The sequence below is a fragment of the Crocodylus porosus genome, unplaced genomic scaffold (assembly GCF_001723895.1).
Source record: "Crocodylus porosus isolate Cpor-Errol unplaced genomic scaffold, CroPor_comp1, whole genome shotgun sequence".
Taxonomy (NCBI): Eukaryota; Metazoa; Chordata; order Crocodylia; family Crocodylidae; genus Crocodylus; species Crocodylus porosus.
The window spans coordinates 70770162-70785462 of record NW_017728886.1 but is presented as its reverse complement, the minus strand read 5'-3'; the positions used below and the strand labels follow the sequence as shown (position 1 = coordinate 70785462).

The window sequence follows — 15301 nt, the reverse complement described above, 5'->3', positions numbered from 1 at the left end:
GCCGGGGCCGGGGCCGGGCCGCTGGCAGGGGTGCGACGGGCTCGGGGATGCGGCCGCAGAGCGGCGAGGGGGCCGGGCCGGAGCGCAGGCACCAGTGCTGCCGGCTCCGTGCTGCAGGTAGGAGCCAGCCCCGGCGACGCACGAGCGAGGTGCGAGGCGCCCGGAGCCCGCAGTGCCTGGGCTGCCAGGGCCGCGGGCGTCGCGTTTGCCTGAGGCAGGGAAGAGGTGGGGGCCGATGGCTCTTGGTCTCCATAGGCTAGAGGCGCCCTTGGAAAATGCCAGGGATTGGCTTTGACTCTTTTTTACTACAAGTACTAAAGCAAATTCTCTGTTGCAAATTACTGAGGAAGACCCAAATGCTTTTAACCCCATGGGTACGACGGCTCTTGCTCTCTCCTGTGCATTGTGTTTGCACACCCAAGGGTGCTGAAGCTTTTGCAGCCAGAGCATTTGTTTGGGTCCAGATCGCTTTAGGCACAGGCTGAAAGGTGATCTGCTGAGCGTGTAACAGACTTAGATGAAGCTGGGCAGCTCAGTAATGGTGCTAGGGAGAGAGTTGCTACCAGAATTGTGTCACTTATTTTCCTAGAAATAGATTAGAAAGCAAAAGCTGCTGATAGTGTGGAGTCCAGGTATTCATGGAGGTGATTTCTCTACCACCTAACTGCAGAACCAGTGAGAAGTGATATTATGGCTGTTAATAAATAACCTTGCATCTAGTGGTAACAAGTTGATAGTTTATGTTAAATACAAGGATATTTTTAAAAACGGTTGATAACCATACCTTTTCTTTTTAAAAGGGCAGATGTTGAGTAGTTAAGGAAATATCATGTGCCCTTCAGCTCACTTAACTTCAGTAATATTTTAAATGTGGAGGTCATCTGTGATTTTTTTTTTTTTTTTTTTTTTTTTTTAGATTAAAGGTGGGAAAGAAGCTGTCTGGAACTTTAATTTTAAGCAGTGGGAGAAAACATGTAGGGAAGGGCTCCAGGTTTTAACTGAATGAATAATCATCTCAAAAATGGTGGTACAGATGAGCAGAGATCCTGTAAGGAGTGGAATAAAAAGCTGAGCAGAAAAAAAGGCTGATTTTTTTTATTTATTTTTTTTTACAACAGGAGAGTGAAAGGAAGGAAGGTTAGACTTGCCAGAAGTCAAATTGTTACATCTTTGCAAAAGAAACTAAATAGTAAAAGGTTCTTTAGCCTTAGAAGAAGAAAACAAAGAAAGAGGAAAATGTGCTAATATAAAGATATTAGTATAGCTGTCAAGATCAGGATCAAGATGAAAGATAATCTATTTATAGACCAAAAACTAAGTGAATATGGGTGGTGACGTAGACAGGGGGAGAAAGGCGGGATGCTCAATGATTATGGAACAGGAAACTGCCACATCCACAGAGAAAGCAAAACTTAAAGAGTTTAATGTGTTTGAGTTCAGGTGCAAAGGTTAATCTCCATCCCAGGTCCTAAAGAACTAGCACATGATATTGCAATTCCAGTAGCGAGCATTTATAATACAACTGACAGATTGGGGATGGTGCCATATAACTGCTTTCAAATTGGTGGGGCCAGGTAGTGTGTACCTTAGGGTACTGAAGGAATTGGCTGAGATAATTTTGGAGCCTTCAGCTTTCCTCTGCAAGAGCTCCTAAAGGTTGGGTGAGGTCCTGGATAATTGGAAAAGGGGTGCCTTCCTTTAACAAAGGGAAGAAGGAGGATCTCAGGAATTACAGCCAGTCTGACCTCAATGTCTGGAAAGATCATGGAGCAGGTCCTCAAGGAATTGATTGTGAAATACCTGCAGGAGAACAGGGTGATCAAGAATAACTAACATGAGTTTCCCCCAAAGCAAGTCATGCCTGACCAACCTCATTTCCTTTCGTTATGGTGACAAGTTCTGTAGATTAGGAGAGACCAGTTGATGAAATGCTTAGACTTCAGCAAGACTTCTGACACTCAGTCTCATTAACAAACTAAGGAAATATAGACTAGACAAAAGTACTGTAAGATGAATACATAACTAACTGGTTGGATCATTTTGCTCAAAGAGTAGGCATCAATGGTTCATTGTCTAGCTGGGAGGAGATATATCAAGTGGGGTTTCCCAGGGTGTGTCCTTTGTCTGCTATTGTTTAATATCATCATTAATGATCTAGATTAGATGAGCAGTGCCACATCCATCCATGGGCTAGATCCAGCCATGCAGAGTAGGGGCACAGGGCAGCCCAGCCAAAACCCAGCCCCACGGGGAAAAATGGGGAAATGGGGTGTGGCTGGGATACAACCAGCAGTGCAGGCCTTGGGGTTTGGGAATTTGGTGGGAGGAAGGGTGACTGCATCAATGACCATCACTCCCCTGCTGGCACATTTCCTACTCCATGAGGGCCAGACGTGATGGCTCCATGGGCTGCATTTGGCCGGTGAGCCAGACGTTGGGAACCACTGATCTAGATGATGGGACTGAGTACGCATTTAGCAAGTTTACGGATAACACTAAGCTGGGTGGAGTTGCAGACACTCCAGAGAACAGGGCTAGAATCTCAAATGACATTTATAAGTGGAAGAAATATTCTGAAATCAACCAGATGAAATTCACAGGGACAAGTGCCTAGTCCTGCAGTTGGGGTGTGTGCATGCTGAAATATAGACTGGGGAATGACTAGCTAGGCTTCAGTACTGCAAACGAGGATCTGGGGGTTATAGTAGACCATAAGCTGAATATGGGGCAACAGTGTACTGTTGTTGCAAAACAGGCCAACAGCAGTGTCACTTGCAGATAAAGGGAAATGATTCTTCCACTCTCTTCAGAGCTGGTCGGGGTTCACTTGGAGTACTGTACCCGGTTTTGGGCCCCACGCTTTGAGAAGGATATGGACAATTCGGAAAGAGTCCAATGCAGGGTGACAAAAATGATTAGGAGCCTGGAAGCCAAGACTTAAGAGGAAAGGCTGAAGGAACTAGGGTTTAGTTTGGAGAACAGAAGTCTGAGGAGGGGATTTGATAGCTGTCTTCAAATACCTGAAGGGTGATTATAGAAAGAATGAGATGAACTTTCTGCTGTAATCATAGGGGTAAGACAGTTTGAGCAATGGCCTCAAACTGTAGAAGATGAAAAGCATCTGATATAATGTCATTTGAGAAATAAATTATTGGTTAGAATGGGGTTTGGTAGAAGAGCTGTTAGGTGAATAAGGAGCTGACTAGAAAAGGAGATCATGGCCTGCTGAAAAAAACATATGCAGGGATCAGATTTGGGGCTGGTATTACTTAATAGAAGTATTGTAATGAAATCTTGCTGATGTTACAGAATTGAGACATATGAGAGAGGAAGGACCTTGCGGACTAGAGTACTAGAAATGAAATGTGACAGAATGAAGTGGGAATTTGCGTATGTATGTAGTGATTAGCAGCAAAGTTTTCCGCTGTGAATTGGGAGCTTGGCGGCTGGAACTGACAGAGGGAGAGACAGACCTGCGTGTATTAGTTGATCACAATGTAATCATGACCCACGACCATTGCAGCTCTTGAAGAGGTAAAAAGTAGGGTAGATCATGCAAGGTATTTCTAGTAGAGGTAGGAAAGGACTCATTTTTTTATGAGATCATGTTATTACCTTATATGGCAATACTTTGCACAATTCTAGTTCCTTCCACTCCAGAAAGATGAATTCAAACTGAAATGAGCCATGGAAGGGCTTCTAGCATAATCAGGAGAATGCAGTGCCAGTCTTATTTAGTAAAATGAAGGCTGAGAGAGAGAGGAGATACGATTATTGTCTGAAGCACTTCACCTAAGCTCTTTTTTAGTTTCCTTGTCTGTAAAATGTTTATTTTACTTAAAAATACTCGCATGTTGTTGTTGACTAATATCTGTGAAACTGTTTGAAAAAGAACACAAGGTAGATGTTTTCTGTTAATTGTACATTATTCTGAAATTTGATATAAACTTAACATGCATTTGTGCCATGGCCAAAAAAAGGTTTGGACTTCCCTGGTATGTGAATTAGTGCTAGAAAAGCTAAGTCAGTTTTTATTTGCAGACAAGTTAGAAAAGTTAGAATAAATTCCCATTTCTTTTCTTATTTAGTCTGAAGAAGAGAAGACTTGTGGGGAGGGAAAAGAAGGGGCAGGAAAATACAGCTTCAACTCCAGATGGGGTTGTTAGAAAGGAGACTAATCACTATTTTTCCTTTCCACTGGGGGCAGGACAAGAAGTAAAGAACTTAAATTACATCAAAAGAAGTTTTAGTTTGGAAGTTCAGAAGAACTTTTGAACTCTCCGAGTGGTTAATTATCCGAGTGCCTGGGGTGTTTAGGCAGAAATTACCTTCTATTGAACGAACTGCTGTATTAGGTCCCTTCCAGCCCTGATTTAAATTTTTGTGGTTCTGTACAACAGTGGATTCAGCGGAAGTATTTGGTTCAAGTGCTTTCTACTCTTTTGCATTATGGACCACTCAACCGAGAAACTCTTTTGGGGTCTTAATTGTGTGCATCACCGCTTCACCCACTGGTTATCAACAGCTGTATAGCAGTTAGAGCAGTTGTTGACCTGGGGAAATTATCATGTTGTAGCTTGTTTCATTAAATGTAACCACTATACACAGTGAGTGGAAATTGTGGGATGAATACATTCTCTAGTGACCTCCAGCAAGCACTCTGTACACCGCCAAATGGTTCGTGGACTGTGGTTTGAAAATAGTGACTAATGCATGTACAATCACCAGGGCTTCTAGTTTTCTCTGTTCAAAAATCCTAGGTTTTCTAATTAAAACTTCAAAATTCTCTTATTAAAACCCCCAAATCTGTGTTTGTTTTCCAAGATTGTGAGACGGCAGTATGCATATAGGAATCAGTTGAACATGATGTCTTATTGATAGCTTTACAATTTTAAAGCTATTTGGAAGCCTACTGTGCCTCAATCATTATAATAAAATAAATTCTGAATATCTATATATTTTGGCATTCAGTTTTGGTTGTTCTTAATCATAGAAAATCAGAGCTTCCTCTATCCCCTTCACTCACCAGGACGCAGGTCTAGCTGCAGCTGTCTTTGCCCCACTGCTCTGTTGCACTGAGCAGCCCTTTTATGCCAGTGCGCTGCCTCTGCACATGTCATTGCCCTTCACTCCCAACCTGCAGCCACTGGCCCTGCCAGTGTCCCTCACTTCCAACCCACAATCCACCTCCAGCCCAGCCAGAGGGGAGCCCCCCCAGCCAGTGTCCCCCTCCTCCACCATCCCACATCATCTATATCGCCCTGCCCCTCCTCGCCCCCAACCCTAGACTTAATTTGCAGGCAGCTGCTGGAGCTGTTCTCCGTTGCTGCCTGGCTGCATTGCTGGCCATGTACAGGTGTCTGCACACACCACACATGGGCATGGCACCCACTCCCTCAGCCCCAAACAGCCCCTTGCAGGTTCTGCCCACGTGCACACAGAAATCCGTGGTTTCCTGCATCTTTCTCCTGTAAATTAGAAAATCCATGCTTTTTTTTTTTCGTTTTGAAGGAAAAAATCTGCATTTTTCCATGGCAAACAGAAAACCTGGATCCCTGATATCACCTAGGAACATTCCAGTGACTTGTCTGTTCACACATCAAATCTTCCAACACTATCTTAAAAAATAATAGAGTAACGAGATTGTGAGTCATTTCACTACTACTGCAGTAAAGTTGTATCACTAAATTTCCATGCAAGAGCTTTGTAGATATGTTTAATTCCATTTTATTTTTTCATTACTTAAAAAAAGCCTTGCAGGGGTCTCCAGCCCAATTTTATCTCCAGCCTAAGCTTTCCCATGAAAATAAAATGGCTTCAGAGCATAGACTTTTTCATGCTGAGGGGGAGTAGTGTTGTTTCATCAGTAGTTTTTATAACAAAGCTAATCCTAGAGTGTAAAGCCCAAATCTTGTCTTTGGTATGGGCATGTAGTTCTTACGTGCTTTTAATAAGATCTTGGTATGTGCCTGGGGTTAGCACCTGGGTCTAATTTTAAATCTTTCTCAAGAAATAATAGGCAGTCACATAACGCATAGCTGTTCTATAATCTCAGCAACTGATTATTCCAATATCTTCAGTAATGTCAAATTGATACTTAGCTTTGATTCTTTTTCTATCCCAAACTGATCTGGATAGCAGTAACAGATGCATGTCACAACTGAGTTTTGGGTCAGTTGTCCACTGCAAAATGAATCTATCATCTTGCTACCTTTCTTACTGAGGACTGCATGCTGTACACTTTTGTACAGATAGCACTTTTTGACAGTTTCAGTAGAAAGATGGTAATCTTGGGTCCAGAAACAGACCTAAATCAATTCCTTGAAATTATTTTGCATAAAAATTAAGCAGCATATGCCACAACTTCATGTGTTGCAGGGGATTTTTTTGGTTACCCTTTCCTTTCTCTTCCCTTTTATTCCCTTCTCTATTCCTTTCTCTTCCCTTCTGTGCCATGTTTTGTCAGTCTTTTGACAGATATTTCTAACATTAGATTGTAACCTGTTTTGAGATGTTGACAGTGCCATTGTAGTTGTATTTTACAATGCCTAGCACAATTAAAATAACAGTAGTGATCATTTTTACAAAAGCAATATCTTAGAGAGGTTTCTTTCCTGCCCTGCAAAGTATGCCTGCAGCTGTCTTCTGAATATATGCTAATACTTGTTTCAGTTCTGTAATGTTAAATTATAAAAACACAAAAAGACTTTGAAAAGTCTTTCATTGGTGCATCGTGTGGTCATTTTTCAAACATAATGAGTTGTTAATTGAACTTTCTCTTTGTATATCTTGCTGTTAGTTTGACTCTATATTCAAAACAGCTGATATGACATTTTTGGCACTATTTCCTATTCATGTGTGTTAGTACTCTGATGTATGCTTTGGAACCTCACTTATGCCTTTTTCATGTTGTGAAGGATCAATGTGTTCATGGTTACTTTGCCCTAAGACACATGGCTATTCGTGAATATACTATGTATTAACAGAGGTACTAGACTTTTTGTTTTTTAATTTTGGTTCAAGTGCCTGTGATACATATACTGAAGGTGATTCCAAGCTCAGCTTTTCATCCTTTGTCTAGTAGAATGACAGTTGCCAATCTTTCTGGCTTAGTGAACTTTCCAGTATGAGCCAGAGGCACCTGCATTGTAAAGCTCACCAGTTGAGGATAATACATATTCTTGGAAAAAAGTATCTTTCATTTGTTACGTAGATGGAATCCACATTCTGTTAGGGAGATATTCTTTACCTAGCTTAGCAACTGCCAATTTTTCCATGTATGCTAGAATAATTTTTGCATTGCATTATGTAAGTATGTCTCTCTTCACCCAGTTACAAAATCAGGAATTGTTCCCCTATCTACTGTGGCCACTCAGTTAAATAAAAGGACTGTAATAAATATTTTTACTTTTGAATTTGTTAATGGATATGTATTTGTGGTTGTAGCAGGGAAAAGGTGTCAGTATATTTTTCAAGAATAAGAGTTCCTTGGGCAAAAATAAAAAAACTTTCCTCTTGATGCTGACAGTCTGGTATTTTAGTGTTACACAAGTTCTTATAGTCTTTAAATTGATTAAAGTTCAATTTTTTTTGTTGACTTGCAAAAGTTCCAGCAGTTATTACTTGGAATATACAAGTTTTCATGAACAGCATTTAGAAGTTTATGGTTCATTATCTTTGTATAATCTTGTTCGTATGTTTAAGACTCTGCAAGAAAAACACAGCAAATAATCAAAGCTGATATTTATAAGGCTTAATATGGCATGAAAAGTGTGGATGTAGTTGGGCGTTTCCATAATAACATGAGCATTTTTATGAAAAATGGATTTCTTGTTCTCTCTAAATATAAGGTGTCATGATAAGTAACAAGACAAGACTTAAATAAAAAATATCTTGCAGAAACCTTTGGGCTTCTGACCTGTTGCTGCTTTTGATATGTGTATCTTTTAACAGTATTATCTCTTTCTTTAAAACAGCTGTCATGGATGAGCCAGGAGAAGATGACATATATATTTTGAAACATGAAAAAGCAGACAGTGCTCGTAGAAGAGATGCAGATATTCCTATTTCAGTGTATACGGGAGATGAGTCTGTTGCTTCGCATTTTGCCCTTGTTACTGCTTATGAAGATATCAAGAAACGACTAAAGGAGACTGAGAAGGAGAACTCAGTATTAAAAAAAAGAGTAAGGGTCTTAGAAGAAAAGGTAAAAAATATTGCACCTATTTCCTTGTAATGATGAGACTAATTCGTCCTTGATATTTTTGAATGAATAATGAAATGGATGAGTCGTGTTGGAATACAATTAACCCTTAAATCTTTAGATAAGAATACTATTTCATTGTAAGATTTTTTTAGTATGCTTAGTCCCTAAAGAAATATCTTTTACTTTTCTCTGATGCAGTCTAGTTCTCCTTGATTTATAGAGAACGGACAAACTTTTGCTACTTTAAAAGGGGAGAGGAGCTGCTGCGTGAGAGCACACAGCAGCTGTTGCGATGTAGTTGTTACATCTGTATGATCCTGCTATATTAAAAATTAACCAAATTAACCCTGAATGAAGCAGACTAAAGTTGGAACAGTTTTGCTCTGCCTGTATCTCTACAGAAAAATGCACACATAAAAGTTGCATCAGAACAGATCAGTATCCTTTCATACTGTTACAATTGTTACATCTGTCTATAGTCTATACCCCTAGTCTTTTCATTTCAGTTGTGCTTTCTTACTTCCTTCTAAACAGCATGAGGTAGATGAGGGAGGTCACTTATTATTACCTTCTGGTTTGCGGGAGACTTGGATAGGCTTCAAAGGGGGAAGGGGAGCCAATGCTATCCTTCTGAAGCTACTCCAAGTGTACATTTTTCTTGGGTTTCCCAATTATTTTTCCAGTCTAAATTGGGGAAGTCTAGCTCCAGTTTAGGTTTATACGATCCTGCTCCAAAGAAGCCTTGGCATGGTTTATCTGTCCCTTAGCCATGAAATCTGGGCCTTGGAAACATCTGCCTGACAAGCAGGGATCCTGGTTTTCTCTGACAAAAACCATGGAATCTGTGATTAAAATGAAAGGCCCTTTACTCCCCCTCCTTCCCCCCACAACCCTCCCAGTCATGTTTGTGTTCCTCAGTGCCCTCCCACCCCTTCCAGAAGGGGGCCCTCCAGCTGCCAGGGCTGCAGGGCCAGGGACCTGGGTCCACAGACCCTGCCCTCCCCCGCAACAGGAGGCAGCAGCTGCTGCAGCGGAGAGAAGCCCAGCTCCACCCTGCTCTTTTTTCTAATGCAGGCTTGTGTAGGTGGGGCTGGCTCCGCTGCACGTACCCCCGGGGGGGCAGGGGGGACCCTGGATATCCAGGGGGCAAAAAATCCACGGAGAAAAAAAGCGGAGCAATGCATGTATGGGCAGTGCATCCTTGTAGTGCAGAGAACACCAGATTGTGCAGTATGTGGTGCTTTAGCCCTCTTTGTGGTGTCACATACCGCATGGCTGCGCTCGTTTGGATGTGCTCAATCTATTTTGGTGGCTAGGATAACTGAATGGTGAGAAATATTCTGTCATCCCTTTTGTCTTTGAGTTTTAAATTTCAAAGTTTGGGTACAAGTATGGTTAAAATAGTTTATTTATAGATTTATATAAATAAATCCATGGGGAATGGGGGGGTCCAGATAACAAAATATGCTTGTTAATTGAGAGGCCCAAACAGGCATCTTTGCCTGTTTGGGCTGCTGCTTCTCTTGCCACATCCATGGCATCGCTGACCCTCCCACAGGCTCCAAGGGACAGGGTGGTGGGCCCCACGCAGGCTGACATGCCCCAGGCCTTGAGGGCTCGGCTGTGCAGGCTGCTTTGCCCTTGGCTGTGGGGACTCGGCAAAACTGGAAGCGCCATAGTGGCCACTTCTGGTTTCACTTTCACTTTAAAGTTGGTGTGCCAGTTAATGCAGCATGCCAGCTTGTAAAGTGCCAGTTAAGGCAATTTTTACTGTACTTACATTTAGATACTGTTCTTAAAGTTCTGGATGAAGTGTGTTTTACTAATGAAGAATTAAAGAGTGTACTTAAGCAATTGAAAGAATAGAAACATTTAAATGCATTGTCCACTATAAAGTTACAAAGCAGGCAAAATAAAAAAGCATGGGGAGAAGTTTCTTGCATGTGATTGCTTTCCTGTTACCTTCTGACATGGGTCAGGAGGAGGAAAACTTGAATCCAAGTTTACCTTCAAATTGCTAAGTTTGAACAAATACTCTAGAATGTGCAACCTCAGAGAACTAGCACGTCACATTTAACACCTGTTCTTAAGAGCTTCTACCAACAAGTCCAAAATAGATAACTGTATTTTTTGGTTTTATAGACCTGGGGTGCTAGTATGAAGTCATTTAAGAGTTGGAACAGTCCATAAAATGTCACTAGTTTGTTCTGAATTGTTTACGTGCATATGAAGAGTCTGTTTTAAAGACAGTTATGTTTAGGTATGCTCCTGGTAGTATGATACAAAATGTTTTATATAAAGCTGTTCTTGCAGGGCTGTTCTGGGCTTGGGTTGCATGCATACACGATTCTGTTTTAAAGCAAGATTAATGCTATCCATATTTGCAAATTAATTTTCAGTATTTTTGAGTACCTAACAGTAAACTCTTGAATCCTTGAGTAACAGCCATCTAGGTATGTGCACATACCCACATTGGTTGGATTGACCCAGAAAATAGCTACCACAAATTAATGGGTTTGTGCAATCTTAGTTAACTGTTGAATTGACAGATCAGCTACTTCTTGTCACAGCAAGGACAGTATTAGTATAGGTTATTTTCCCAAATAATCTAAACATGAGAAAATAAATATTCTGATTTATTTATTTTTTTTTATTCTTATTTTTTTTGGAATTTTTTCTCTAAGGAAAGAGCTGTCCAGTACTTAACCCAGTTATCACCTTTTAAAAGATTTTTAAGATCCCAAAGGGACCCTTATTATCATCTCATCTAACTTTAATTACAGGCCAAAGAATCTATTCAGTTATCTGGATGTTGTTTTCTTGCAAACCAAGTTCTCCTCCTGTTAAGTGCTTTTACAGAAATATCGGTGCTTCTGTGCCCAGTTTGTACTTCCAAAGCATATGCTTCTTTGAAAGTTCAAGAGACTGATAACTGGCCTGTAAACCTTGTATTTTGAGATTTGTTATAAATAGATTTCTACACCCTGACCTTCCAGCTTGTATGTACTTGTGCATGCATAAGCTCTTTCTCTCTCTTTTCCTATCTATAAACTCAATTGCTTTGCCTGCTGACTCAGCAGCTGCATTCTTGGCATGGAAGGGGCTGGCATGAGACTAGCGTGAATAGATAAGACTAGATAAATAGTTGCTTTCTACAGTTTTTGTTTCATAAAAAATATATATGACATGAGTTAGTGGCCCATAATATGAAACTATGCCTTTAGTTTTAATATAGAACGATGGTTTGCTAAGTAAATGCGGAATGTTAAAGTATTCAGATAAAGATTATTTCTTTTGCTTCTTAAACTTTAGCTCCTTGGTTCCCGATTGGAAGAAGAAACCCGCTCAGTTGGATGTGAGCAAGTAAACAAGGCCTATCAGGCCTATCGAGAAGCCTGCATTGACAGGGAGAATTTGAAAAGCAAACTGGATAAAATGGTATGTCCATTTAGGTAATGAGTTAATTGATGTATGACATATATTTACTGCTAGCACTTTAATTGTATAATAGAGGGAGTTTTGGATTCTTTTTATTTGTTGCAAACTTGCATGTTGTCACTTGTTTAGGCTTTTATAGCAACGTCAAATGCACTTTGGTGTAGTCATGCATACAAATGAACACTGAATGGTTTTATATTGCATGTACCTTTTTTCTTGTTGACCTAGATTTTACATTGCAACCAGTCCAAAAACAGCGTTCGGGTATTTTAACTGTTTGCTGTAAAGAAACGGAACTGATAGACTCTGTATCACAAGTCTTGACAAGCTTTTCTTGAACTAGGTAAAAGAGAATGCAGAATCCTTGAAAATCTTGAACGAGCAATTGCAGTCCAAAGAAGTAGAGCTTCTACAGCTAAGAACTGAAGTGGAAACTCAACAGGGTATGCTTTTGGTTATTCTGCTTTGACAGTAAATGTGTCAGCATATGCAGGTCAGAACATCAGGAGCTTTTAACAGAGCTGGGATTCCTTTGCTGAGCCTGACAGCGTAGTCCACTCTAAGGGACAATGTTCAGTTAGCATGTTGTACGTTTCTACATATGTTAATTTTCACACTGGCTTGTTGCATTACAAGCAGCTTCCAAGTGAGAGCTGAGATAGGCATGCCACATATTCACTGCCTCCATTTTTTCAATAACTTCTTTAAATGAAGAGCAGAAGTAAATACATACTGTAACTGTTAAATAGGTATGGTATCTTTCTAGAAACACGTGTTAAAATAAGCTTGAGAAATTCCATGGTGATGGGACTATAAAAAATGTCAGGTAGTGTTTTTAATCAATTTCTCCTTTCTAAATATACATTTGCTCATAGCATCTAATCTTAAATCATTTGTAACAGTTGTGGATACAGTAGCTCTTTCTTGGTTTTTTGCAAGATCTTGTTTCAGGAAGTTATACTGAAATACTAGTAAGTTTTAGAAATGAAGGTATCAAATTAGAGAGATACAAAATTGTTTTGGTTTTATCCTAATACTACTTATATTGCCAGGGAAGAGTCTTATTTATAAAGTATATTTATAAACCAGAATAACAGGTCATTTTCTTCACCATTCTGGGGAATGATGCATAAGTCTTTTACAAATCAAAAGGAGAATAGTTTGTAGGGTGCATTATGATGAGGCAGTTAACTCTTTTCAAGAACTTTTATATTTTTTAAATAATGTAAGGTGAGGAAGAGAACAAGGTAAAAACACCTTATGTTTTTAAAGTTGAGGCATAGGAAGATATGTATGTGTCCGAGGTTTCAGATTCTACACAGACATTATGAAGGCTAAATCCCAAGTACAAATGGCATATACATGAAATCTTGAAGACTTTATATCTTCCATGCCTGGACCATACTACCTTATTTTGAAAAGCTAAGAGGATAGTAGGATATGCTTTTAAAAAAGGTAGTTTGCAGAGTGATAGTTTAAATCCCACCCTAATGAGTTGTCTTACTATATGCAAATGATTTTTCTTCACATTATGATAATTCTGTTTAGAAACTTAATTCAAAATCTCTTCAGATTCTATCTTCTGTGTTTGCTTATTCTGATAAGTGTTCTTGCTATGGGAGTACTATATTGTCAGAATGCTTCATTTTGTAGTATTTTGTCAAGAACTGAATTGATATTAGGATGATCTCGGGGTTCAGAGAAGAATATGCTTTTATTAGCTAATTTATGTAAGGTACCTGGATAGTTTGTATAGTTTCCTTTTTTTCCCCTCTTTTGAAATCGAGGCATGTTCTATCTGGTTTATTTAACTTTTTTTGCTCAGTAGCATCTTTTGCACTTCTGTTTGGGGTTGCCCATTAAATGTAATTGGGAAGAACGTCTAGTAAATTTTAGCATTGTGTAAAACTAACAGGGAATAGGTTCATATTTTCAGATGTTGTTGCCTGTATGCAAGATTGCACACTTGATTTGCACATTTTAACTCCAACTGTTATTTGATACTAGACCTGCTTTGAGTCCTTTCTTATTTTCTAGTCTTTCAATCTGTGTTTGCATTAAGACATTTATGAGCTTCTCCATCACTTATGCTGGAAAATATTGTGAAATAAATTAAAGGGACATGGGGCTGTAAGGTGCTATTTTCTGAGCCATGCAAAATAAGTTCCTTGTACAAGAAGTATTAGATATGGGGGAATAAAAGGAGATGAGGAATCATGAACGTTGATTAACTGACGTGTGTGTGTGTGTTATTAAAGAGGGGGCACTTACATTTTTTTAAACTGACTTCTCATTAATGAAAACAGAATAAGAATCTGATTCCTTTTTGACTTGTGTGGGTATTCAACCTGTATGATGACACTGACTTAATTCTCAAGCTTTATATTAAGGGTTGCAATCAATCTTTATTGCTTTTCTTATAGTGATGAGAAATCTAAACTGTTCCTCATCTAGCTGGGAAATAGAGAAGCTGAATAGTGACCTAAAAGTGCACAATTTGGAACAGGATCTAGAAAAACTGAAGAAAGAATGCAACAGTCTCAGAAAGGAACTACAAAAATTTGTGCAGAAGGTACTGCTGCATTCTAGAATTTGAATATTAATGTCTTATAATAGGTTTTAAGATTAGGCTGGTATTATTGTTTATAATATGGAATCTCAACATTCTACCCGTCCTCCCTTTTACGTGAGAAATCTATGGGGAAAAAATAGATTTGTATTTATCATACATATTACAGAAGAAAAAGGAATGCCTTTTATTTGTAAAATGTAATAAACATATAGAACATAGAATGTAATAAACATATAGATATAGAAGTATTTACCTCTTGAAAACAATGCAGTATTCGAGGTATTGGTAGCAGGTCTGTTGTGTTGCCTGACATTGCCCAGTGTAAAGCCTTTTTTTCAGATACTATAAAAGTTTGTCATGGTAACTATGACAAATGTTAAATGTTCAGGCTGAAATTTTACATGCTGACTTGTCTGCCTTAGCTTGGAATTTTCCAGATAATTCACCCAGAAAGTTTAATCCATTTCTGAGAGTGGTGCTAGAGGAAATGTCTTGTTCCTTTTTAAAGTGCGACGTGCCTTTTGCTTTGAATAGTCGTAGTACCTACTTGTTGAGGGGTAAGAGCTTGAAATTTGATAGAGAGCCTTTGTGTTAGAGGTCTTCAGTCATCCCCGTGAAAATCCCCCCCAGATTCGGCTAAGTTTAGTTTTTTGAAAAATCAAGTTCATACATGGCCAGTAGAGACTACTTAAGCACCTAAAATTTCTGAAGTCTCTCTATGTATTGGGCATTCTTGGGTCTCCCTTGCTTCTAATAGTGAACTGACTTGCCCTGTGGGGATAATGTACATACAAGTGAACCTGCTGCAGTGCAGAGTTACATGGGTGAGACGGCACACATCAGAATTAAGGCTTCTTCTGCAAACTTAATTTGGATACGTGCATTATGATGGAGTAGTAATCCATGTGGTCACACATTTTTTCATAGGACTTTTGCTTTTTTGAAAGCACAGGGTAGCTGGTGCTCACTGAGTCAGTAGCACTCCAATGTTTTGTTCTCTCGTTATTCAGTGTATAGCCTCTTTGTCCTCTTTCACTGAATGCTTTGCAAATCCTGCTCTGAAGACCAAATTAGTCTTTCTTCAT

General features: G+C 39.4%; 1 protein-coding gene across 1 annotated transcript in view; it reads left to right on the top strand.

The window, feature by feature from the left end:
• Positions 1–15301, top strand: part of AZI2 (5-azacytidine induced 2) — a 37991-nt gene that overhangs the window by 291 nt on the left and 22399 nt on the right. The window contains exons 2-5 of the mRNA XM_019536198.1: positions 7977–8206; positions 11519–11644; positions 11988–12087; positions 14068–14216. Coding sequence (XP_019391743.1) covers positions 7982–8206; positions 11519–11644; positions 11988–12087; positions 14068–14216 — 600 coding nt within the window. The 5' untranslated portion in view covers positions 7977–7981. The remainder of the gene's footprint in view (positions 1–7976; positions 8207–11518; positions 11645–11987; positions 12088–14067; positions 14217–15301) is intronic.